The 27,619-nt window shown below is 38.8% G+C and overlaps 2 protein-coding genes across 2 annotated transcripts; one reads left to right on the top strand and one right to left on the bottom strand.

Annotated features, from left to right (window-relative positions):
- Positions 1-680: 680 nt before the first annotated feature.
- On the bottom strand, positions 681-15,487 carry LOC146454497 (cyclin-dependent kinase 20-like). The gene is made up of 12 exons (XM_085095427.1): positions 15,209-15,487; positions 14,982-15,055; positions 8,848-8,887; positions 8,028-8,141; positions 6,904-6,978; positions 5,958-6,079; positions 5,325-5,387; positions 4,758-4,809; positions 3,634-3,699; positions 2,662-2,754; positions 2,191-2,253; positions 681-1,210 (listed from the first exon to the last, which is right to left on the bottom strand). The coding sequence occupies exons 1-12, from the start codon at positions 15,290-15,292 to the stop codon at positions 1,007-1,009; spliced, it is 1,050 nt and encodes a 349-aa protein (XP_084951553.1). The 5' UTR covers positions 15,293-15,487; the 3' UTR covers positions 681-1,006.
- A 1,540-nt stretch (positions 15,488-17,027) lies between these two features.
- Positions 17,028-26,388, top strand: LOC146454496 (vesicular inhibitory amino acid transporter-like). Its single transcript, XM_085095418.1, has 4 exons — positions 17,028-19,914; positions 22,690-22,875; positions 23,485-23,871; positions 24,443-26,388. The coding sequence occupies exons 1-4, from the start codon at positions 19,653-19,655 to the stop codon at positions 25,036-25,038; spliced, it is 1,431 nt and encodes a 476-aa protein (XP_084951544.1). The 5' UTR covers positions 17,028-19,652; the 3' UTR covers positions 25,039-26,388.
- Positions 26,389-27,619: the final 1,231 nt, after the last annotated feature.

Below are 27,619 nucleotides of genomic sequence, written 5' to 3'. Positions count from 1 at the left end.
AAACAAATTTTGCTGCTCGGAAACAAGAAAATGTTTTTGCCTCAGGTGAAAAACAGTATTGCTTCCCGGGCACAAATTTTGCTTCTTTGTTTCCCGTTTAGCCACCATGAAAGCAAAATTGATTAGTTTCCAGTGCTGCTCATTAAAAATGTTTCTTAGAAACGAAGTCAGTTTATTATTTTGCGCATGCGTGACCCTTTGTTTTCCGAAACGATGTTTCCTCGTTTAGTCAAGGGGCAGTAAAACATTTTGTTTGCTTCCCGCTTCTTCAGCTACCCCAGAAACATAACAAGAAACAATGTTGTCGCAATAATGTTTCGTAGTTTAGCCAGGCCTTAAAGTCTAAATCGCTGTAACGCCCCTTTGTGCTCAAAGGCTTTCGAAAAATTGCTACAGTTTATATTTATAGTGTTAGCAAACTCCATGGCTTTATCTTTTTTACGATCAATAGAACATATTCGTATTCTCGGTATTGAACTGGATCTACAAACATGGACAATAGTGTTGAGACAATTTACCAAAACTAACGCTTTAGAACAATGGTATTTTGTATTTGAATGAAAACACCTTTTTCATCTGTTGTTACCCCCCTCCCCCCAAACAATGTTGCAAAACGCTTTCTGGATGTTTATTTGTTTCCAACATTGAATAGGGGGAAGGGGAAGCTACCTTTCACGAGGGAAGAGAGGAGAATTTGCACCTAGGGAAAAAAAAGTTGGTAATTTTCATGTGTCTCAACAACTTTGTCCATGATTGTAGCTTGCAATGAAGGCCCTTACAGGGGGAATACATTGAAAACATATTGACATGTGAAAAGATTCGTTCGCTTAAGCCTGGTAGTGTGCAAGCAAGGTTCAGTTCAGAGAATTCGAATACGGTCCACTGGAATGTCTCCTTTTTCTCCTTGCAACTACATTGAAATGCTGCCATGGCAATATTTCCAACGAGAAAGAGACGGTTTCGAGATCGCAATTCGCAGAAGTAGGATGTGTCTTTTAGTAGACCATTATGGCTGAAAGTTAGGCATGCCTACAACGTTATGTACAAGTAACGCGGGGTTGACCAGAGATTTCTCTAACGGAACATCAATGTCAAATGTACGACGTAACGGGCCTCGTCCTGATGTCCTGCGCGCATTGCGTGCTGGGATAGGAAGCTCAGAGTGGTGAGCTGGAAGAGGCTCCGTGAAGAAGTACGGATGAAGTAAAGCCTGAAAAAAAAGGAAGATAAAGTGATCAATAGATTATTTTTTCTTACAATATATAAAGTCGAACATCATTGAGTCCACCTAGAAATCTTGCCGATTCAATGATATACTCTTTTCTCGCTAAAGTGCAGTGAAGGCAAAGAAATGTACCAAAAAGTGTAATACACGTGCAGAGTTGTTGTTTTGGTCATTAAGCCTATTGCTTTTTTGTCGTTCTCGTTGCCGTCGCCGTTCGTCGTTGCTAAAGTTCCCAAATATTTTACTTTGAACAAGGAGGCAAGAAGGGTGTTTCTGAGGTCTTAGTGCGCGATAATAGCTTGTAGTATTTTAAACAGTTGTTTAAATCTAGGCTATTGAGCAACTTTTTTAACACAGGTTGCCAACCTACCGATTAAACTAATCCTTTCAAGCGTGAATTAGAAGCCACCTCCGGCCCTTGGTTTTGGTAAATTGGTAAATACAAGCTCAATGTTCACGCACTTGACAGATCTCAATAAGCGAAAATTCATCATTCGTATCAAAACGAATGAAGGTTCTGGGTTTGATGACATTCAAGAAAATCATTACTCTATAAATACAGTAGCGGTAAAACACCACATAATATATTGTTTTGCGGCTATGAATATCGATACAGCGCAGAGTAACATGTGATTGAGACCTCGGACTCACGACTTTATGAGATAAAATATTGGAAAATCTTCCAAGGTGGTCAACCATATCGCATACATCATGAGTGCTATTTCATTCTTCACATGAACAGATCCTTTGAACCTAAACTATTGCAGTGGTCGCAAAATTTTCATTCAAATTGACGGAACATTAACGACAGAGTGGATCTCGGGCATTAACAGGTTAAGGGCAATTCGTCTACCATCGATGATCAGTACTGCGAGAAAGACTCCGTTTTTCCTTTACTACTCAGATTGACAGATTGTTGAGGGCATTGGTCACCTTCGTTCAAATGTTAAGAAACATGCACATACCTCCGCTGCAGAAATTCTCTCCTTGGACGGATAAACCAAAAATCGTTTGAGCAAATCCACAGCCTAGATAAAACCACCACAAAAATGCTTTATATGTTGTGCCTCAAATTGGTCACACTTATAATCATTTGTAGTTTTCAGTTCTTTGCCATGATCATGGAACATTCAATGGAAGAAATAAATCGAGTCCCATACATGGTACAGCAGGTTATGTTATAAACTTCTGCCCTAACCACTTAGCTATAGAGAGACTCGTGGTAAACAAAGCCACTGGCTACATCATGTACGTTTACACGTTACGAGCATCCTGTTTACTGCTAGGGCCAATTATGTGTTGTTCACCAAGCACGGTGAACTATTCGCCAATGGAAATACTTATTCAAGTGTCATGCTGGTAGTTTATGTTTGCCAACGAGGGAAAACGATTACAAAAACAGAAATCTTTGAAAATGTGATGTCCGCCACACCCACCTCAGGTGACGCGTCCGGTACAATCGTCTCTAGCGGGATCGGTGGCATTTCCGGAAAAACGATCTTGTTGTAGTCTGGCAGTTCTGTCATTCCCTGTCACAGACATAAAGTGGAGTTTGAGTTGTCAGCTGAGTCTTTAAATGTCTCCAAGTAAACTGTATTCTGTTGGTCATTAGCAACGTGACTAGAAAGAGAACCTGTGAATCCCTGACAGGAGTCAAAGCCGGCCATGCTACTCCGCAAGTTAGTCCATTGCTCTTTATAACTCCCACTACATAGGGAGGCTAGCCAGCTTAGCGGCCTTTACCTTAACGAGAGGGCGCGCGGGATATTTTGCTTCTTCGCAATTGCTTGGAAAGGAAGCGACTCCTTAGTATGCTATAAAAATTCTCGCGGCAAGCTCTTTCAGGAGTTACAGTATCAATTTAAAACAAAAATTAAAAAAATGATTTGTACGAAACGTGAAATGAGCTCAAGAAAGTATTGACTGCGTGTTCGGCTGGGACGGAAACGAAATTATGTTGCACGTCATATTGCACCGTGCGTCCCAGCCTTAAATTGGTATCTTCAGGTACATAAAAAGGCCCTTTTTAAGCCATGCATGTAAAGGCCCGTTTAAACTATTTCAAATTTGCTTCAACACTTTGTTGGGCCAAATGACGGAGGCGTTTGAACAGGTCGTTCAACATTGCTGAAATTGCAAATAGTGTCGAAAGCTTGTTGAAAGCGTGTTGAATCAATTGAAATTGGTTTGAACTTTCACGCAACATCGATTCAACAATTCTTTTGATCTCGAAAATGTTGAATGGTGTTGGAAACGTTTGAACAATTCGTTCCACATTTGTTCAACGTTTGCTGAACGAATGTTAATCAAATGTTGTAACCGTTTAAACGGGCCTTGATAATAAAAGCAAAGCCAGGCATTTGGAAATGCTAGGGGAACGTTATTACAGTTTCTATGGTTTTACATACCTGGCCTTGAGTTGGTGTTCCAAGAACCCTGAGTACACAGTAAAGCTGTGTGATGTCACTTTCACCCTAAAATAAGAACAGGCCAAAGCAATAGAGAGTGTTCAAGCCACCTGGATGGGGTTCACATCCTACAGTGCAAGTTCATCCTCACAGCAGGCTTAAATACATGTACTATGTAGTCTTCCTGCGGGAGTGCCGGTTCAGAATCATGATCAATTCACACGGACTACGCAATTAACCCCCCTTCCCCCCCCCCCCCCCGAAGTATATCGATCGGACCTCCAGTAAAGTACTAATTGATGTAGCGGACGTAAGGTTTGATGCCCGAGTTAGCTTCAGAATACACTGAAAGAAAGGTGTTTAGTTTTAGGGGCGTATTATGTTTAAGGAATCCATCCATGAGCTACAGATACGGGGGTTAGTTTCCAAATAAACTGTGATGCTGTGTCGGTGAGGGAGTGGGAACAACGAAGGTTGACGAAGGGATAGCGCTAGAAACATCCGCCCATGACCTACAACGTTACGCATTATCGGCTACATTATAATTAGCGGTAACTCCTAACTTCAGAACTTGAATTGCATCATTAGCAAAACGTGGCTCTGTCCTAAAGTGCAACCATTCAAATGAAAGCTACTGAGCAACACTTTCCTGTGGCGTAGTTTGTTATGCTGTGCAAGGTGATTCTAATTTTTAAACTGATGGATGGCATCCTAAAGTGTAACTGTTGTGGTTCAATTTTATCCTTGGTTTAATTTTTATTTCCTTTTGTTTTTGGGTATGGTAATGTATGATAATGAGTTTAAAACAATGGGAAATAAAAATTAAACCAAGAATAAAATTGAACCACAACATAAACCATGTCAATGAAACATTACAAAGAGACTTCAGACTTTCACGTGTTAATTTGTGAACTTTTTGAACTTAGTTATGAGTGAAAAAGGTCAAGGAAATGCGACAATAAAAATGAGAGGCAGCAATAACTATTGCTGCAATCTACGTGTTTAGAACAATTTGCAACAACGAAAAATATTGAAAATGAATGAATCCGTAGCCTGTGTGTGGCCACCTTCTTTTCCCCAGGAAAGAAAGCAGAGTAAGTAGCATGGAAAGATTCTCTACTCACAGGAAACAGTGGCGAGTTGTTGAGGAGTTCTCCAAATATACAGCCAACAGCCCTGAGGAAATGTGAACAACAAAAAAGCAATTAATGCCGAAGAGAAAAAATGCTCAACGGATTTTTGTAGGGCTTCCATGTATTATTGGGAGGAATTTTGCATTTCAAAATTGGTTGTATTTTACGGTACATCGAAACAGCTTCAAATGGTAAAGCATAATTTGTAACACGTACTGTGCTCACAGATTTATTGGCCCCATTTGGCCCAATTTCACGTAGAAAATGCTTGGAAGGACGAACAGCCCCGTCATTTAAGAATTGGTTCATGCTTAGCGTGCGTTTATCGAGTTACGTATGGATGCACGCAGGAAGTTTGGAGAGCATGAGAGAAGCGTAAGAGTTTTATAAACTCTAGCTTCTTGAGTACTAAGAGAAAAATTGTGGCTTGTTACTTCTCTGAAAATTCACCTGATAATTAGCTGTATGGAAACATGTTCTACAGCTGTAACTGCACTGTAGATACTGTAAAAAGCTAGTGAGTATAAGTCATCCTTTGTCAAACTAAACGCTTCTTACCAGAGATCAACTCCTTCATCGTACTGCCTTGCACCATACAACAGCTCAGGGGCTCTGTACCATCTAAACACATAACAATAATTTTTAAAATACCGAATAAGTGAATGGCCATTACAGTTACATGTATGTACATGTATAGAAAGCTTGAAAAAAAATCAGGCATGAATTTTTTTCATACTTTCATCAACAGTTCAAATTTCATATAATAACAACAACAACAACTACAATATTTTATTATTTGCAAATAATATATAATTCAGACTTCCATAAAAAATAACAATTGTTAACCCCATAAATTATCAGTAAAATTGGCTTTGTAACCTGTATGCAACAATCTATTAGAATATGCATATGCAGGGCACACATCAACATTTAAATCCTAGCAGGATGTTTATCACATGAACCTATCTTTATGGCCTTAAATGATTGTAGCTCCCACGAGTCTCCTGCAACTCAGTGGTAGAGCATCCAAACTACACATAGTTATCGGAAGGTCATAGGTTTAACTTCTACTGGGAGAACTCACATTTCTTTTTACTGAGTATGTCTGTACCACTGGGTGAAAAAATATGTTATTCTCAATCTATTGGATACATTGTGCGTCCTTTTCATTCATGTTTAGTCCTAGCTTACCTCGTAGCAACCTGATGGCTATACTGCCTATTGCCCTCATTGCGAAACACCCTAGCAAGACCAAAGTCAGCTATCTTCAGATGCCCCGTGGAACTGATCAGTAAGTTTGCAGGCTTCAAATCCTAAAGGGACGATATAAACGGTAATCAAATATAAAAACTTTTTTGTCACTGACTGAAAAATACATACACTGTAATTCTCACTGAAACTTTTCATGTACTCAATACACAATGACATTTCCCATTGATCACCAAAGCAGTAACTGTAGCAAACTCATAAACCAACCGTGTCAATTAAGTATTGAAGGCTCCTTTGAGCCAACCTATGAAACTATCCATTCCCCTGCTCCTTACATAATCATACACACAAAAGGTTTCTACTTTGCCTCCCCCCCCCCCCCCCCCCCAACCCACCACACTGACCCCACTCAACCGCACTTAATTGATTGCTGGTTGCAACCTGCTCCTCCATGTTATTAGTACCTTTAATTCTAACAATTACAATGTACAACATGGGTGGTGAGAGACAATGGAGTACAGACCAGAGTGGAATAGAATGGCACATCCTGCCTCCCACCTAAATCTGCAGAATGAACTGCCAGGCCTACCTATACATGTACACGTATGTGTAGTTTTAAACTTCAGATCATGACAAAGAAACCATAAGTTCTGGCACCAGCAATAAAACACTCTGTCTTTACATTACATCTGCTGGATTCCACATAGACTTTACATTCAGATAATATATTGTGGGGGAATGTGATGGGAATGAGGAAAAGAGGAAGTACCCTCCCCCCACCCCAAAACCAACTCTCTGTACACTGTAGTTTCAGTCTGAGTTACAAAGTAGTGCTGCTGTTTAGTTATTAACATTGTTTTAAATAATACGATTTTTGCAATTATGATGTAAACTACCTAGTTACTGTTTTCCTGAAAAATGTACATACCCTGTGCATTATGGAGTTTTCATGACAAAACACCACACCTTTTAACAACATAAGCATGTAACTCTTGATCTGTGCCTATTAAAAAGAAAGAGAAAAAGTATGTCATTTACTGTGAGGAAGCTAAAATTAGAGTATTGAGAACAACAGTATCTTTCCAGTGGCTGCACGCACACACACATATAAAATAATGTTGGGATCCAAATTTGTCTAGTTGGTTCAAACTTTTTTTAAAAAAGTGATGATTTTTGCTGTAAGGTCTGTTCCATGGTAATAATCATAGAAAAATAACAAGCATTTTTTTTTTCATCCAACTGTCTGTCTGTCTGGACGGTGCCTCCTTTTGTTACTCAGTGGATTCATTCTGCGCATCTCGAGATACTCGAGTTTCCTATGGGTGGTGCCTAAGTAATACAGGGATATTTTTGCAGTTTAAAACTATGCAGAGAAAGCAAAACTTTAGTTAGTACATGTAAGTGCTTTTGGTATCCAAAAAGAAAATTGGGGGTAACCATGCATTTTACCAAGAAAATAAAGCTTCAATATGGAAAATGCCATACACTGATTGTATTTTACTGGTTTTTGAATTAGTGTTGTTTAATTATCTCTGAAAAATGCATGGTTACCCCCAATTCTCTTCTTGGATTCCAATAGCCCTTGATAAAATCTGCTTTTTCCGCACATTCATAAACCATGCAAAAATACTTCTGTAATAGTAGCTGGCACCATCCTTAACTTGCCCAAAAGACAAGGTAGTTGACCAATACACTGTATCAGTCCCTAATAAATTTATGAACCTCAACCTATCTCTGAATGGTTAGCCTATGCACAGATTGTCTCCTCACAGGAAATAGAACATGTCTGCATGCAGGCTATGAATGTGCAGTTCTAGAAAATATCTATGGCCCACCTTCACCTCCCAGAAGGGGTTGGAAATTCCAGGGAGGTGACCGGAGAGGGGGAGATAGGGGAGTGTGAAAGGCCAAATAAATTAAGGAAAGTATCAAGTTAAATTAAATTTCCAGTGAGGTAAAGGGGACTTAAAAAAATTTTTTACCACTGTGGGGAATATGAAACAATTTGTTTTCTAGAACTACACAATCAATAACATTTAAGTAAATACTTGCCTCAGTCAGTGGTCTGGCTGAATTGCGTAACACCTCTGACAAATCAGAAAGCATGTACTCAAACACTAACACAAACCCAGTGCCATAAGGAAAGACATCAATCAGCTTCACAACCTGATGGAAAACAAAACAGAAAGTTGATATATCTTACAGTTTCCTAATGGTCAATGACAAAGCAAAAGCATACACTGAAAATTTTTGACAACTTGTTTATGTGTACTAAAAGTGTACTGAGATTCATTTGAAGGTCATGGTCAATGTAAATAGTAATAGACAGGGACTGGAGTGGGAACATGGGGGGGATAATGGATTCTACTAGATTTGTGGAAACCATGAGAGAGGGGTAAGGTCTAGAATAATAAATTTTTATAAAATGGTACACACCATAACAATAAGACAAAGTGTAATAATTATCGTTTGTCTCATGATGTAGTCACTCTGAGATGTACTGTAAATTGTGATGTTTCAACTGCTTCTTAATGTACAATTCTCAAAGTAACTACATTGTGAGGCAAAAGATACACTTATTGTTACTGTATCTACCACGATGAACAACAACAACCTCAACAGGGTAATGAAGCTTATGATGGACATGTGCCCATGTAGGAGAAATAATTGGACCAGTCTTTTCCAATATTGTGTAATATTTTGTAATAAAAAAAGGGCTCAGATGTGGAACTAGCTACCAAAGGAAGAGATTTGAACCAGAAATACAAGGTGTAATGGTTTTGGCAGTAGGGTTTCAGATCCTCTAAATACAAGTATCCCCACCTCCCTCATCCACCTTGATGTAATGCTACACACTATTTTGTGTACTTACATTCTGATTATCTTCTATTTCCTGGAGTGCTTTTATTTCCCTGGTTTTAACAAACAGAATACAAAAGGAATTATCATCATGCAAACTACAGATAATGGAACTCCAGGAGTTCAGTGAATTCACTTCTGAACAGTGACTTTTAAAATACATAATAATATATGATAATTTTGAGCTAATCGCAAATTTATCTATAAGGCCTTATCTAGTATACAGGGCCTGAACAATCGATGAAAATCAATGATTGGAAAATCAATTGATCCATCGATGGCAGTTGATTACCGTTAGTTTAAATTGGCATCGGTTGGCATCGCCCGATCGATAATCACACAAAAGTAGTCCTGAGCTTCACCGCTTTTGTAATAACTTCAATTTTCAAGATACGGTTCAAGTTCTGCCACTTCGGACGGCGTGAAGTTTTGCTCCAGAATCCACTGTTACCTCTCCTTCTCCTGCTCTGCTGGAGTTTTAAAATTGTTTAGTTTTCGTTGCCTTGTAATATGACAGAAGAGTTATGTCATGTAGTATGTTGCTGGCATAAGATTGAAGAAGTCAGGAAAAATTGTTGTATGTAGGACAAATAGAGATCAAAACAAGACTACAAGAGACAGCGGGGAATGGCTCCCGACAAAAAATAATTGAACAAACAAACAAAAAGGAAAGATTCAGGATTTGTCTTAAATTCCTCATTGTATGCTGTTCTATAGATATTTTAGGTATGATTATCATTGTTGTTCCTAATAAAATGTAACAGGCGCGTAGGAGGGGGGGGGGGGGGGTTCGAGGGGTTTGCCCCTTCGAAGATCAATGATGGCGGAAAAAAAACTTTTAAAGAAAGTTCCTGTGGTCGAAATATATCAACCAAAGAAAAATAGAGACATAAACCTGTTATTTAGGCCTTATGTCTTATCCTTAGTAAAAATAAAAATTGTCAAGAACCCTTGGAGATTCAAAATTTTAATGACGTTTCATTTTTACAGTAAAACCGCATCCGCCCAAAAAAGCCATAGAAAGTACCCTCTCCACAACTCTTTTCCTCCGAATTCCAGAGGTGGAAAATTGTGGTTTAGGACGGACAAATCGTTGCTAATTCGTGTGCTTCATCACTAAAAGCATGTGATCCCGAGGACTTCCCCAACCTGTAAATGCTCCTGAAAATTGCTACCACCCTTCCAGTCACCACTTGTGAATGTGAACTTCCATAAGCACAATGAGGAGGTTGAACAACTACATGAGGTGTACCGTGGGAGAGAGTAGGCTGTCCGCCCTGGCTCTAATGCATATCAAATATGATATGAGAATAATGCCTGTCAATCTTGACGAGATAGTCAATTTGTTCTTAGGCTTACACCTGAGAATGATGTAGTTTACCAGCTTGGTGTATGACTATCAGCAGATCGAATAGCTATCAAAACTTGACAGGGCGCGGAATGTACATTGAACTTTCTTGTTTAAGTTGTAACAATTTTATTATGCTGTCGAAATGATGTATATAGCTTAAAAAGCTGCTGTAAAACAAAGTTGTGATTTGCCTAAAATGGGTCTCAAAATGCAGGAAATGAGATTTCTGGGAACCTAGATTTTCAAAGAACGCCTCCGACGCTCAGCAAGATTTGGGGCTCAACGAACACCCCTATCGAAACCTTAGCTACGCCCCTGTGTAACATACAGTAGAGACCATGTATTTTAAAACCGAACATTGTTGAACGAGTACTAGTCAAATAAAAAATGATGACCGCAAAAGTGATCAATTAATATTGGTAGGCAATAAAATTGGTAATTGATGAAAATCGATGTTAATTAATTGATCGATCCTTATCAATAGCGCTGTGCACAGATTCTAAAAATAGATTACGTCAGATCGGACCCCCCACGTGACTCAGACAAGCATTGCATATCCTCAAAGGAAATGTACGCGCATTCACTAGTATTCTTTACCGACAAAACGTTTGGAAAATCTGTTAAAATGTGATGTTTGTTCTCAAACTCGACGTAAAATGGTAAGCACTAAGCATTGCTGTTGGGGTGAGTGCAAAAGGGATTCAAGGTATCAAGAAAAATGGCCTAAAACTCTTAAAAAACACGACGAATCCGATGGTAGTAATGGGGTTGACAGGCCTGCGCGTCTCTCATGTGCCTGTTTTAGCCTAAATAAAAGGTTTGCCCTCACGGGTATGTCTTTAACAGAACACCCTTTTCTCTATGAAATGAGCGGCTCTCCCTTTAAATTTTCTTTTAGCGCTGGATTATTTGCGCGATAGTCACTGAACAAAGCCATGTGCTTACAGTGTAAGTGTCGCATATTTTGTATTTTGATCTCAAAGGTCATTCTATGTATATGACCTCTTGTTGTTTCTGTTTAGCGACTGTCGTTCTTATGCCGTTTGTGGCATTTTGTTCAGGCTTAGTATGGCTCATTTCAGTGTGTCTGGTGACAGTATAGGCTCTCATTTTATCTTTGTATGGATAGGATTTGAACCGTGTAATAAATAATAATCATTACCTCGCAGCTTTTGTATTGCCGGGCCCGGCTATTTGCTTTTTGTGGCAAGATGTTGTGTTTCTTATTATTTGTCTCTTGATCCTTTCTCTAGCATTGCAGCTTCTTTTAAAGCTATGCAACGCGTTTAACTGAGGGCTAAATGCCACTTTAGTTACGGCTGTGTCTTTCAGAAGAAAATAATACATGTAAGCTTATACGTTTCATGGCTCAGGCTCTGTTTTTGTTATCGCTCCGCTCCGCTCTGTAACTGTGAAGTCTGTGTTGCGGGAGCTTAGTATTTTCCTCCTGTGTTTTGATTATGCCATAGAATGGTTAGGCAATTCTTCTGCGTTGCTCTGGCCAGGAGCTGCTACGAGTCCTTCGGCCGTTAGTAAATTCTGTGGCATTTTAGGCAATGGTCTCACACGTCCCAAAAGCACCTCGCGTTTTCCGTTTGTTTGAAGCCTCTACAGTTTAACCACCTTCTCAGTTGTTCCACAGTATAATCTTCGGGATCCTTTGCAAATTTTGAGCCTGCAACGCTGTCGTCTTCGGTAAGAACCGTAAAAGAGCAAACAGAAGTACTCGCGAGTGGCATATTTTCACATTCCGCTCTCACAGAAACGGCAAGTAAAGCTGTTTGTTTGTCTGAGTCACGGTAGGGGTCTCAAATTTGTGACGTCATCTGTGCGCAGCGCTAATCAATGTAGCATCGATAATCACAAAAACTTATGCAATCAATTGTCCATTGATTGTAATTGATTTAAATTGACATCGATTGTCATTGATGATCGATTTCATCAATTGCTCAGGCCCTGCTATATAGGTATCCCCCACATCAACTTTAGTCTGCAGGCTTCAGTCTGTGTTGCACGAATCGACCGTTTATCAGTAAACTCTCGTGTTATATATATATATATATACCCGGGGTAGTCAATCGATAATATCGATAATCGATAGCATTCGATAACAATCGATAAAAATCGATTAATTTTTTCGAAATTCGATAAAAATCAATAAAAGATTTCGTTGTGAGTAATCGATAATTATCGATTTTTGAATCAGGGCTATCAATTTTATCGATAAAAACTGAATTATCGTTCCAATTTTCGAAACGGAAACACCGAAAGATATTAAAGAACTCGGGCGCAGAGACACTGATAACAACTTTCCTGATCATTAAACGATAAAAAATTGCTTCATGTTTTCTACAACCGTTTAGTATTACTCAGGGTGTATTGTATTTGAAATCCGATATAGATCCCTGGTTGATTATTCCACTGTTTTATTTATTTGCTATTGTAACACAATCGCACGCTCGTTGCTCTTTCACCCAGTCTTTAAAGGGACAGATTTTCGTGATTTTTTGAGTAAATAGTTTACGTTTGTAATCGAACCCGGTAAATCGAACAATAAAAGAAGAAAATCATAATGCAGTCTCTTTAGTCTCTTGTACAGTGCTTGACAACAAATCATTTCATTGCCGCTTATGAAATCTACATTTAAAGAGCATTCCCTTACTTCGAATTCTCTGAAAAATCTTACATGAAAAGTTTACTTGCTTAATTCACTCTCACTATTTGGTGGAACGAAGTGGCCAAAGGATGGAACGAAGTGGTTTGGAACGAAGTGGTCATGGAACGAAGTAACCGGATTCCAAAGAGTCACAATCAAACGCTCCCTCAATGGAAACGGGATAGTTTTTATCTATTCAATAAAGATCGATGAATCCGATAAAATCGATAACATTAACACTTCGTCGGCGTGTGAGTATCGAATTTTATCGATTGACCGATAAAATCGATATCGTTTAAGTTCAATTTATCGATAGATAACGATTTATCGAATGATTTTCCGATATCAATTTTTATCGATTGACTACCCCGGGATATATATATACAGTACCGCCTAGAACTATAGACCCATTTGCCGCGTCGTTGCCGCGGGACCTACTCGCGGGTTTCCCTCGGTATTCCCGCAGTAGGACGTTTTTTTTCCTCGGTTCAGTTGCGGTATGGCTCCAAAGTTGCCGCGGGAAAGTTCACCTAGGTAAAACCTCGGTAAGGGAAAGACGCGGTAGAGTTTGAATACGCTTTTGTCTCCTTTGCTTTGTGTTTTGGTTCCTCAGCTTCTAATGGCAAAATCGCACTGAAGAACGTTAACTAGGGATGACGATCATGTGCGATACACATACGATTCTCGGCCCTTGAAGGCTTGAACCATTTGAAGAAAATGAGAATCCGTTTTCGAGTATCCGACCACATTTGAAAAATCCTTTGAGGAAGATTCTGATTTAATATCTCAAAATTCGGTATACCCAAAATATTTGAAGACTTCTTGTGGACAATGCGCAATATTCACTACTTGGAAGCGTGCAGATCTGCTCAAGAAAAGACAAGCAAACTTGAATTTTCGACGCAGTCTGTGGAGTTCCGTTTGCCGGACCTTTTAAAATCATTTATAAATTGAAAACAAATAATATTTCGGCATGTTTTTTGACGCTCAGCGCCCGAATAATTCCAATTCCAACACATTGTCGGCCATTGTCACTCGGACTCCTGACGTGACAAGCTGTTTGATGCAACACGGCAGTGTTCCAGAATGTTAGTCCGCTGTTTACTTTGTATTTTTTGCCAAGTTATTTCAATTTTAAGTTAGGAGAAGCAAAAGATAATAAACTGACCCACGAAATTTACGGATTATAAAACATATGTTCGCGCGTGACGATGTTATTGTTACTTGAAACCCCTGTGTCGACTTCGCAAATTTTGTCGCTTGTGTTTACAGTCTATTTTAAACCTCTTTCTTTTAAAATGAACTTGGCACTGCAACAAGAATAATATTCCCTCTCAATATCCGATTTTTTAGAACACAAGCTTGCTCTAAAATTCAGGAGATATTTTTAGCAGCTGTCTGGTCGGACACGTAAAAGAAAAGCTGACGAATCAGAAGCAGGGGTTCCCACGAGTGCAAAACAAACGTCAAACTTGCTCCTATGCAAATTACGGTTGATTTACAAGACATTTGCCCCGTCGCTTGTGTCGAAATGAGCAAATTAAGAAAACTTAATTTTAAAAAGGGGATTTTTTATGACAACAGCGAAATCTCTTTCGTAAACTTACACTGAGTGTTTTGAAAAGCAGGTAAATCAACGTACATGTATTTCACTGCGTATTTAACATACCCTTGGAGATACATGTAAGTAAACAAGCTTCTTTCAAGTGTTGGATTGTTAGTTACTTTTATTATCTCTGAAAAGACGGAATACAAACATTTGCCGAGGCAAAGATTCAGGATTTCAATATTTGAATTATTACGCGAACTACCCAACGCCATTTTAACTTCAAATTATTCCTTCGATTAAGCACCGATTCTTCGCACCTCGAACACGTGCCGTATAAATTTCTTCACTCACGCTAACGGTTATTTTAGAAATGCAACCAGTCCCCATTGTTCTCTCCCGCGGCACGCCTCGTCTTTTCGCCCGCGGCAAATTTACCGCGGCACACTGTACCTCGTCTTCACCGCGGAACGACCGTGTTTTCACCTAGGTGGACGCGCGGCCACTACCCGCGGTAAAGACGAGGTATGCCCTAGTCCCGATGGGTCAATAGTTCCAGGCGGTACTGTATATCGCAGTATCAATGATAAATACCTCAAGGCAGTGTTTGGTATTCCATCCTCCAGTTTTCTAAGAGGAACCTTCTTTAAAGCTACAACTTCTCCACTCTGCGGATAAAAAGCAATTAAGTCAGAAACATGTTTCTTACAGCCATAAGCTTAATTAACCCGGTGTTTACCTTCGGGATTCCAATTATTTCACAGTCTAGAACATCACGTTCAAGAAAAAGTTCACTACTCTAGAATTAAAACAACACTTGCCTCGATGTGCTTCGCCTTGAAAACGATGCCATGCGCTCCTTCACCAATATTTCCAAGGATTGTGTACTGTCCACAATGTTCCATGACAACAGCTTGAAAACGTCGTTACCAAAGATTTCACTTCAACACAATCTGAATTAACGCATTTTTACGGAAGAACGGCATTCTTAATAAAGTAGTGTTTCATTTTCCCTGTAATGTGTAGCTTTCAACCTGGATGAAGAGGCAAACATAAGCGAAGATCTACCAAAAACAAAAACAACAAAACAGTGTCAAAAAGCCGCCATCTTGGCCGAGCGACAAGAAACTGGGGCGAGATTAGTGATGCAATTCAACCGCACAGCGGCTGTCGAGGAGAGTATGCGCAGCTTTTGTTTAGTTCCCAGTACCTTAGGTACAGAAACAGTAGTTGGCGTTTGTATCGTTTGTGCTGTTTTCTGTGTCTGTCTAATGCAACTGGCCAGACTTTGAACGCTTGTAGCATTGTGAAGACAAAGGAAAACTGAATGGAGTTGTATTATTTCAACTCCGTGTGTTTCATAAGTTTTCAAGCTGAGAAATACTCGCGTTCTTAGGGGCCTTGTATTGTCGTTGTTGTTTATAAATACGTGTATGGTTAGTCAATTCATTCCCTCGCACATTTACGTAGTTTGCTCTGTTGCTAGTTGTCATTATCACTGAACATTGTCTAACTTTGGTGGTGAGTAGTTTAGTTAAATGTATTGTCAAGTGAGTGCATGTTTTGTCCAGTGTCCATATTGTCGTTCGCTTGTATTGTAAGCTGTTGTCCGTGTTGTTATTTCGTGGTCATGTGACCAACTGTCGATGATGACAGAAGGCGAACCAGTATCGACAAATGGTGAAACCACAACGTCTGAGGCAGTCAATGACAACATGTCGCATGTTATAAATGAAAATAGGAAACCATTAGAGCAAATATTTACCCCAGCTATCCGGCAGAGATCATCGAAGCTTATCAAGTCGTCGAATTTGTACTGAAAATGTGATCCCAGAAATAACTCTGTCACGTGTATGTAACATGTTCTGCCTTTTGCTTGTTTGTTAGGAGTAAACCAATGAAAGGTTTTCTGTTATTCACATCCTGAGGGGTAAACCGATGACTGATCCAGACGCCGCTCCACTCATGTGCCGAACCTAATTGATGAATTAAGTCCGGCAAAAGAGCGGCGTCTGAATCAGTTTGGTACGGCACTTTTAATTTGGTGCGGCAAAGATCGTTGAGTTCGACAGGGTCTGCCGCATTACGCGACAATGGAGCGGCAGCTGATTCAGACGCCGCTCCTTCCATGTGCCGAACCTAATGCATAAATTACCCATTGTTTGCCGGCGCTTGTGATTGGTTCAAAGCCCCATATCGTGAAAAGCCACGCATGAAGTTTCAACCGTCGAATAACGACAAATGTGACTATCCCTTGGTCCGGCTCCCGAGTCTCGTCTTTTGGCTTTGAGATCGCAGGTTGTGTGCTTCATTTAGAGGGAATTGCTTTTGTGCAAGTCTGTTTTACCCGTTTCATCCTGACATTATATTTAGAATTTAAGAATTTAAGGCCTAAAATCACCGGAAAAAAGTCAATTACCGATGAAGTCTAGTTTCTCTTATTGTATTACTATTTTAGTAGTAACTAAACCAGATCAATCACATTTTTGTGGAGAATTCCTGATTTTGTGTCTCGGTGAAAATTGTTTACTTCCTTTTTACCAGGTTCGGCGAATAAGGTACGGTAGAAAGTAAACCGTTCGAATCAATCGTCGTTCCAGAACCGAACTCAAATCGGGATTAGTTTCGGCACATGAGTAGAGCGCCGTCTGGAACAGGCCGGGGGGTGGGAGGGATCAGCAAGTGGTACAAATTCAGTCTCACTAGTTTACCCTTTCAATTTTGTTGTTGTTGTTGTTGTTGTTTTGTGTTAGAATGCCATTTAAATGTACTTTGAAATCACCTATGCAACCCCAGACGGCGATTTCAACTGCAAACTCACGATGACTTGATTGCGTCCTGTTGCTATGAGAGAAACTGTGTGAGATTCACCTCTCACAATTAAAAAAAATAATAATGTTGGGCTTCGTCGAATAATTTTAAAACATACCATAGAACTCGTCAAATTTAAGAAGCATGCAAGTTTAGGACTGAAGAATCATTCAGGTTGCTTTGCCATAATTTGCCCTAATCAGGATCATCCAGCCTTGTTAATTAATTCCAGGCCAGATCGCGCTTGTCGAGCACACCGAGCTTCATGTATGAGGCTTAGGCATCGTAAAGAGATTTGAGTGTTCTGTAGGGTCCCTAAAGACGAATCGGGGATGAGGCTGAGGATCATCTACTGTACGAAATTCCAATCGAATCTCCCGATGCTACCCTAAGACATAATGACTGAAAAGGATCATGCCCGAGTTGCATTGAGCCTCAGTGCTAAAGCGAGGCTAAGTGCAGAGCTTTTCATATGAAAATTTGTTTTGTTTCAGTTGCTTCCGAACGAAAATGAAAAGACTTGGTGTCATTATTAAAGTTTTTGTGACATCTCCATTAAGTTTGGTTTCATAGCCCTCCGGATTTCAAGTTGAAAAGAAAACTCAACCTATGCTACAGATTATAATTGACGTAAAGAGCTGTTTGCAGAACTGGCATGGGTTGAGAGTAACTGGAGCACACGTGGTCCTATTGTTTTGTGACGTTCTCGTTGCCGTTGCCGAAGTAGCTTCTTAAACTCTTTGCTTGCATCAGAAATAAAACACAACGCGCAAAACCTTCCACTGTGTCTTGAAAACTTGCTATAACAGTTATAACATTTTGATTGATATTCGGCTTCTTGAAACGCATTTCATACTTTCCTCTTGGCATACGGGGAACATAATTCCTATAAGCTTAAGAGGAGACGTACTTATTCATATTTTTTGCACCTGTAAAAAATTTCCATTACATCAGTCCCTTCGAAGTGAACCGTGCATTTTGTCAACTACTTATGTGGAAGAGCATCGGCAGCTTATTTTAAATTCAAATTCGAAATTGATGTTCTAACTGCAGTAAACGTGGTCCAAAATGACCGTGGTTAATTTCACAATATGAATCAGCTTTTTAGCATTAATTTCAGCGTTAATATATAATAGAAATGTTAGCAAGATTCATTTCAACAATCAAAAGAAATTGTGCATAATTTTGTAAAACCCATAAACACTTCAATTAGTTCAATGATTACTACAATAGTTCCCCAAGTCATGGAAAAATTAACATCACCAGCGCACAAAAGTCACAGATTTCCAAACAAAGGAATTTTGCGAAGGGTTAATCATAGAGATTGAAAAATTGTTCCTGGTATGGTAACAATGTATCCGTTTTATACTTTGGCAGATATAAGAAAGGTGTCGTCTTTGAATTGAAATTGAATTGTTTTTTAATTGAATTTTATTGAATTGTATTTGATTTTGTTTCTTTCCTTTATTAAGTCATTGTACTTCACTGAATTGAAATTGAATCGAATTTGAATTTTGGTTTTAAATAGTACCACAATTGGCTTGCCTAGCTTTGGGACTTTTGCTGACAGACAATCAACAGGCGTCTTGATTTGCGTGTAGCCTCTCTAGCTAATTACACTCGTCAACCATTGCCGGAATCATTGATCTCGTCATCAACAACCAAAGTCAAGGATCTTATTGAAAATGCTCATCCGTTTTACTTCAAAAGATAAATATCGCTCGTAAAGAAAGCAAGGAATATTTTCATGTCGATAATCATCTGCTTTTTGTTGAACTTGAATTATTTTGCGATAAAACCGGTGAACCCGAATTCGAAACGTTGCTACTTAAACGTGAATTACTGCTTACCAAGACTTGCAGTGTGACAATTCTCGAATACTCACCCAACGAATCACAATCATCAAGATTTGGAATTGTTTCTCCATTTTCACAAATGTTAAAGGGCGACAAACTGAACGCTAAATCTCGTATCCATGGTGCCTTGAACGCGTCTCAGACCGGAAGTGTCGTCATTGAATTGTCATTGAATTGAGTTTTATTGCATAGGCCATTTCAACCTCATTATGAAAGCGAGGCTAAGTGCAAAGCTTTTCATACAAAAATTAGTTTTGGTCACATAATAAATGAAAACTAATTTCATAATAAAATCTTTGCGCGTAGCCTCGCTTTCATCATGAGGTTCAATGCAACTCGGAAATGGCCTGTTGTGATTGAATTTTTTCTCTTTCTTTCTTTTTTTTTTTTTGGTAATTGAACTTCATTGAATTGAAATTGAATTTTGGTGTTAAACTAGTACTACAATTGGCTTGCCTTTGGGACTTTTGCTGACAGACAGCTAGTATCATAAGACGTCAACAGACGTCTGGCTTCGGGTGTAGCCTCTCATACTAATTACATTCACATTCATTTACATTCACACTGAATCGTTGATTTCGATCAACAATCGCTGCCGATGATGGCGGAAAAAGTCAAGGATCTTATTCGAAATGCTCACTCGTTTTTGCTTCAAAAGAGAAATACCGCTCGTCAGGAGAGCAAGGAATATCTCCATGTTGAAAATCAATATGACAGCGATGAAGATGGCGTAGTTTATCCGAGCGAGGAAATGCAGAAGAAGAGTGACGGGATTGAAGAGACTGAGGAGCCAACTGAGAAAAACTCGGAAAAAACTTCAGCCTTGCAAGCGGCTTGGAACGTTTTGAATTTGATTCAAGGTGAGATATAAGTCAATTTGCTCCACTGTGAAGAGAAAAATCTTACGACTTATTGTATTTTGTTGATCCGGCAAGAATGTTTGATTGAGGAAATGATTGAAACACTGATTGACTGCAAGTCGCAGAGCTGTTGTGCCAGTAAAATTTGATTTCGGAACTTCATGCGCTTAAACAGCGGCTTAAAAGACGTGGTTCTCGGGTGTGTGTGTCTTAATTCGAAGGTAAAATGATAAAAACTTGTATACCTGAACTTTCGAATAACAAAATATCTAATCGTCATTTTTGCCAGATTGAAGGTGGAATGGAAATTTTCGTAGGGATCGTTTTACAAAGTTTAGTTTCAAAGTTTATTTTTTACATAACATTCAAACAGCAAAAAAGTGATTCCTTGATGAACAACAAAATCTTTTCAACTGTATTACGGACAACTGCTTTACCTCAATGTCAGTTTTCTTGATAGTTTTTCTGTGTGACTGCAAGTTTTAGTATTATTTTGTTAGCACAATATTTCTAGTCATAAAATGGATAAAGAATTTATTTGCACAAAAAGGATATACGAGGATCTGATGGAGCAATTTTGATAAGGTGACAATTATAAACCGATATTTCAGGAACGTGAATGTGAATTTAGAAATAGAGAGATAGTCATTTTTGTTTTTTTGTTTTTATTTGGCTCATCTGCTATGTCACTGCGAATTTGTTCTTTATTTTTTTTAAGGAACTTTACTAAAATGCAATGTTTCTTTCTAGCTAAATTTTTGGGCACGAAACTTTCAATAGCAGGAAAAATAATGCGAGCTTCATTATATAAAAGACATTTAAAGAAAACTCGGTAAACTGAATGACATATTTTATTTATGCTTCAGAATTCAATTTCACTCTTCAGAAATCCCTTTCAAAACCAACCAATGGTGATTTACTGAATTACGCAATTTCTTTTCTGTGTTTTAGTTTTGAAAAAGAAATTCTTCAATAAATAAGCCGCGACTGATTGTTTCCCTAGCAAAAAGTTATTTTATGGTTTACTTTGGGTCAGGGTATTGTTTCAACGCACAAATTAAATATTTCTCCCTGTAGTTAACTTTTCAAGAAACATCGCATCAAAACAGTAGACAGGAAAAACACAAAAGATTTAGTTACAAATTACAACTGAAGCTTAACTAGTAATCGTGAACTGGAAAACGATTTTACTGAGAAGTCAACAAATATTGCTAATTACGTTTGAACTATTTCTAAGGCATCTTGTTGTCTAGAATGAAAAACTGAGACTTCCTCTAATAAAATATTAACGACGTTGATGCAATTTGGATCGAAATTTTTCCAACTGTGGTTACAACAGACCGCAGATCCAGATTTATACCTATCACTGAAAATTGAGACAAATGTAAATTGCATTTTTGTTCAATATACTACAAGTAGCAAATCAGAATCTCATCAAAGTGTTTCACAGTATCTGTTATTTCATTTATATAGCCGTAGTCCATCGGTTTGAAGACAAAATCCCAACTCACCACGCTAATTTAATTAGACTTTGACTTTCGAACTGAACGCGTTAACAAAGACAAAAGTTTTGAACAATTGTCATTTGTCTAAGAGATCCACCCACTCACTCGCTGAGATTTCAGCTGTTGTGAGAAAGAAAAAACCGAAGTTTGTGAAATTACCCTCCTGAAAAAAAATATGCCAAAATATATACAGATATTTAGAGAGAGAGAGTGGTAAAAAGCTCAGTGTCATCTATTTTTATGTCACTTTGAATTGCCAAAAAACACATTTGAATCGATGGGATCGTCAAAATAACGATTCAGTTTTGTTAACATGTATTACCCTACCAGTGCACAGAAACTCGTATTAATTATGTTTGACTGCGGACGGCTAGGATGGAAATAGATTGCACTTGAAAATTGGCCAATTGTTTCTAGTTCCTCTAGTTTTTCTAGTTCTTCGCGGTGTGTTTTGTAGAGAACTCAGAAGGCACTAAAAACTGAATTTACTTTGTTCCTCCTCGGGGAAGATCATTGTGACAGTACCCCTCAAATACTATTCCAGTGTTAGCAATTACGTAGTAAGAAGAAAAAAAAAAAGACGTGTTGATTGGTGCATGACATTTATTCGCTAAAAACAAAGAATACTTCAAACAATGCGGTACACATCCCTTAGTTGAAAAACTACATATAATAAAAAGACGCGTCGATTAGCGCATAACATTTTCAAGTTGAATACGCTATAAACTAAAGAAAAAATACTAGAAATAATGCGTATTCAACCTGTAAATGTTGTCCGTCCTCAACCTTTCCTAACTTCTTGTCATTGCTGCATGTTGAGATTAGTACTGACGTCGTGGCACCTTTGTTGGCTTGGGGCAACGTTAAAATGATATATATATATTTAACAATTATTCCACGTGTGCGCGTTGAATATGAGATGATCTAGATAGCGAACTAGGCGCGCAGTGACGAGATGGCTATATAGATCATCTCATATCCAACAAGTGCGAATGGAATAATTTTTTTGATAAATTTCGCTAGATCTTGCTGATTTCGCTTTGCAAGAACAACCAGAAGGCAATTTAATGATCACTATTTCTCCGGCATGGTATAGGTGATTTGCAACCAATGGCATGGCGGCCGTGTTGGAAGACAAAACAAAAGGTTCTGTCATCCATCATGGCTGCCACACCATTGCCTTTTGGATTAGTTGCAAACCACCTATAAGGGCTCATTCCTTTAATAATTATTTTTATATGGTCTGTTTTCACTGACTATTTTCTTGAAGGCACGGGTACACTTGGCGTTCCGTTCGCTGTTATGCAAGGAGGCTATATGTCCCTGGTTGCCATTGTCATCATTTCAGCGATCACAAACTACACTGGAAAACTTATCATCGAGTGTTTGTACGAGAAACCGTTTAATGATCAAGGCACGCGTGGTGTGCGGATTAGAAATAGTTACGCATCCATCGGTAAGTTTGTTTAAGGACAGTGACTTCTTTTGTTACTGCGCATACGTTCTGCGCAACTCAAGATGGTCCGAGACTGACTGGGTGAATAATAGAAAAAAGTTTTTCTTTTTTCTCAAACATTTTCTCTAATGGCGCAAAATGCACGTCAAGTGAGCTTATCTTGTTTAAAAACTAGTCGTCTCCTCAAGAGAAGTTACATAGTTTTTCTCATGAGGGCTTATGTCTATTGACACTGAGGCCATGCATAAAATCGAAAAAAAAAAAGAGTTAGAAATTTAGAACGATCTTATTATATGTGTTCCTTTTTAAAATTATGGATTATTATCGGTCATTATCGCATCGATTATTTTTACATAAAAGGGTATAGTTCACAACAAGGCCTCCCAAGTACGTTCAACGACAACAGCAACAACAACCACAATAACAATAAAAACAACTACAGCGTAAACATCAAAACCAACAACAACTGATATAAAATATTTTTTACTGATTCCCATACATTTCCTAATAAATTCCTTGCCATCCTAACGTTGCTCAATATCACCTCCAATTGTCACTCAGCCCATTCGTCTCTAAGTTATTTTGTTCATTTTTATTCTCTTATTACAGGCCAGGCTTGCTGGAAAAAGCACGGCTCAGCTATCGTCTACGCCGCCCAAGTGATGCAACTCTCCTGCGCATGCGTCCTGTATCTTCTCCTCGTGGCTGACTTTTTCAACGACCTGTTTGAACACCACGCACTATCTTATTCCGTGTGGACGGTCATCGCGGGCTGTCTTCTCCTTCCATCTGTGTTCTTAAATCAGCTTAAGCGTATCTCTTGGCTCAGCATGTTTAGTGTGGTCGCACTCGTGATGGTGTTTGTATCTGTGATTGGTTATGGCGTGACAAAGCGTTACGATTGGGATTTCAAACTTGGCGTGACTACTTTACAGGGATTTCCTGTCTCCTGGGGGATTATCCTGTTCAGTTTTGTGTGTCATCCATATCTGCCTGGTAATTCAATTCTAGCTACGGGCGCTTTGTTTTTGCAGATAACAACGAGATAGTTCTGAGATATAACTGCGAATTGAACAATTGGTTACATACCAATTAATTACTTACAAAAAATCAATTGCGTTTTTAATTTTGTAGCCATTTTCACATTTTCAAGCGCTTAATTGTGTGCTACCATTGAAAACGATGATGGTGATGATGATGATGATGATGATGATGATGATGATGATGATGATGATGATGAGGAGGAGGAGGAGGAGGAGGAGGAGGAGGAGGATGGGGATGAGGATGAAAACGATAATTATACCAGTCTTTAAAATTACGCCAGAATGGAACGAAACACTTTGATGAATTCTATTTGACTAAACAAGCCCTAGCATTGGCGAATTCCATTTAAATCGGACCATTTATCTATTGGTGGCTATATCAGCTGGTAGTCGATTCCAATCTCTGATAGTTCTTGAAAAGAAGGAAATTATAAATGCGTCCTTTGTTCTATGAGGAACCTGAAATTTAAACAAATAGCAATTGACTTAAGATTAATCGCTGTTTGTGTTATCTGTTCCACCAGGTATTGAAGAAACTATGGAAAGACCAGAAGAGTTCAACAGCGTCATGAACTACTCCTTCGTGGGTTCGGCGCTGATCAAACTCGTGTACGGTTTCATAGCGGTGCTCACCTTCAAGAGCCAAACTCAGCAAGAAATCTCCGAGAATCTTCCAGCTGGCGCACTGCAAAACACAGCCAATTCCCTTCTGGGACTAAACGGCATGTTTTCCTACGCGCTTCCGCTGTTCACACTCATCACAATCGTACACAAGGCTCAGATTACGTGCATACCCACGTGCTTCCCAGACGAAAAGCATCCGTTGACCGTTAAGGAACGTGTGATGATCTACTCGCTGAGGTCGATGTTTGTGATCTTTACCGTGTTGATCGCGGTTCTGTTACCGCAGTTCTCGTTGTTGATGGCAGTGATTGGCAGTATATCGGGTGTGTTGCTGACACTGGTGTTCCCATGTCTGTTTGATGTCACTCTTCATCTCGAACACATCAGCAGCACTCGTTACGTCATAAACTTGCTTATTGTCTGTGTGGGGGTCCTGTCGGGGGGTTTTGGCTTCGTGTTTTCCTTGATAGCGATAATGAAAGTATATGTTAAATAATCTAATAGGAAAATGTGTATTCAGCAAAAAAATATAGAGACCCAATCCTGCACTGAGGTGATAACGCTGAGCCGAGATGCTAGCAAGGAACACTATCCTATAAGTAGAATACATAAACTGAACTAAACGATACATGTTTGAACAAAAGTTTTATCTTGTATGGTTTGGCGGCCAACACTAAAAAAATCCGTTATTGTAAGTAATGATAATGTGAACATAGACCAGTGAATTCCTTCAAAATAAAAATGCACTAGGGTATATAGATAGTTTTTTCATTTTATTTTATCCTCACCTTGATATAATGTAAAATTAGAAGACACATCATGGTTCCGATTAAAAATGTCGATGAAATTCCGGCCATTTAAGAGACACTGTCACTAAGATTCCTGTGAGGTTTAGTCAAAACTGCTCAATCGTTTGACAAGGTACCTTTTACCCAACATCATATTTCTTTTAGATTACCGAGAGGAAAGGATGGAGCAATGTATTCCAGGAGGAAGAAAACTATAATCAGTTTTTTTAGCGATTTCTTTAAAATACACAGAAAGAAGTTGAAAAAATTGGTTGCAAGATAATTAATCCTAGTTTTTGTGTGTTAGCAGGATAATTGTTCACAAAAGTGAATCATTATTTTAACATTTCCGTTGATACAAATACGTTGTTATGGCTATTCAAAGTGAGACTAGAAATAGGTGGCACTGCCCCTTTAAGGTGAAAGCTATTGTGCTCTGAAGATTTTCGAGGGCATGTATCGCTGTTTATAAGAACAGAAGAGATAAAAAGCTTCATAAGACAGTAGGTAAAGTAACAGACTCTGATTCAGTTCGCCGATAGGCCGTTAGACGGCAAAGCCTGAGGTATCTGATCTAAAGCTATCGACTGACAGTTGATGATTTTCTCCGTGCCAGCTATCAAGCCCGATTGAAAGAGCTAGACATGCAATATTTTAGCATATAACTCAGGGACAGATCTATTCAACAAAACAAAATCGGTAAACATGGTTTATATCTAGGTAGTTGGTTTGAGAGCAGGGTGATTTCCCTTGAACATGCTTCCAAAGCGGTCTATTGAAGGTAAGAACGGCCTTGTTTAGCCAATCCGATTGTGAGGTTGTCTAAAAAAAAAGTTGGTCACTGGATTGTGCTAATGACATGTATGACTAAGAGATACTTATGCATTAAGCATTTTTTAACCGGTAAATGGAATTGTAAGTATTTACCTATGACAGCTTTAGCCATTATAAAGAGTTAACTGTTATTTTTATTGTTATTTTCTGTAAATTTCTGTACATCATGTTAGTGCACCAGATGAAACTGTTAAATGTGAGAAATAAACAGGTCGCACAAAATATATCACTTTTGAAGGTCCATTGGAGCTCTTCCCAGATTTTCAGTTTGTTTGCCTCAATTGCTTTGTTTAAAATTATTTTCTGCTGTTTAAACATGGAGTAACTGTCATTTTAATTTTCTAACTTAAGACCCAGGAACGTCACTCAGACACTGAGCAGTTTATAGATAAGTTCACTTTGAACGATAAAAAATAACCACTGTTTGAAAATTCAGCAAATTTGCATGTCCCGAAAAAACGAATTCGATAAAAATGGAAACAAAAAGGTTTGGACAGACGTATATATTGTTGCAAGGCAAAAATTATCAATTGTTTCACCTTCAGTATAACAACGATTTTCAGACAAAACGTAACTCAAATGCCATTTTTAAGTCCAGATTGAAGTTCAATTGTATCGAGTGAAAACGAGACGAAGAAAAGTTTTTGTGTGATTGAAGGAAAGAACAAGGAGAATCACTATATGAGTTTTAAACTTAACAGTTTTGATGCATACAAAGATTAATGTGGGAGAGTGATCCGAATGCATCAAGACAAGCGTTCCAGACAAAGTCATCAGCACTGCTGTCAAACTATCAGGTTGCGCGATTCAATTAACCTGGAATGCGCACGCGGAGCGCTGCAAAATGACAGGTCAGATGAACAAGTTCCAATATGCTCCAAGTAGTTATGCATCTATCAATATATTAAGCCTGCCGCACACTTGAAGAAAGAGCAGAAAAACTGCCTTGCGAGGCATCGCAAGGCCACGCGAGGCAATTAGCTCGGCTGTTTCCTCAAGTATGCGATTGATTTCTCGTGAAAATTTGGCCTCGTCAGGCGAAATCACTCGACAGATATTTTCTTTACGGCCTCGCGAAGCGAAAAACTCATGAAACAACCGCACACGTGATAAAAAAGCTGAGCTAATCGCCTCGAAGAGGCAGTTTACTCAGCTCCAATCTGAGGTGTGCGGAAGCTTTAGACGGCTTTGAAACAAAATCAGATTATTGTGTTTTGTGCTGAGGGAGTTGAGCGGAGATGAGTTTTTGATTATCGGAAGTTTGTTGGCGTGCGCAAAAAGTTTCATTACAAATAAGACCTCTTGCAATTTTTCTTCAAATGATGAATACAGGGTGGATGAATAGACGAGAAGAAAATTCATTTGATTTTCAAGAGCTATTTTGTTTGAGCCGTGTGAACAAGTTGTTTTATTACTGTTTTATAGCGGCATTCTCAAAGGAAGGTGCAAGCTGTG

Source organism: Pavona decussata, unplaced genomic scaffold (assembly GCF_977016875.1).
Source record: "Pavona decussata unplaced genomic scaffold, jaPavDecu1.1 SCAFFOLD_300, whole genome shotgun sequence".
In the NCBI taxonomy this organism is placed as follows: domain Eukaryota; kingdom Metazoa; phylum Cnidaria; class Anthozoa; order Scleractinia; family Agariciidae; genus Pavona; species Pavona decussata.
This window is presented reverse-complemented; position numbering and strand designations above follow the sequence as displayed.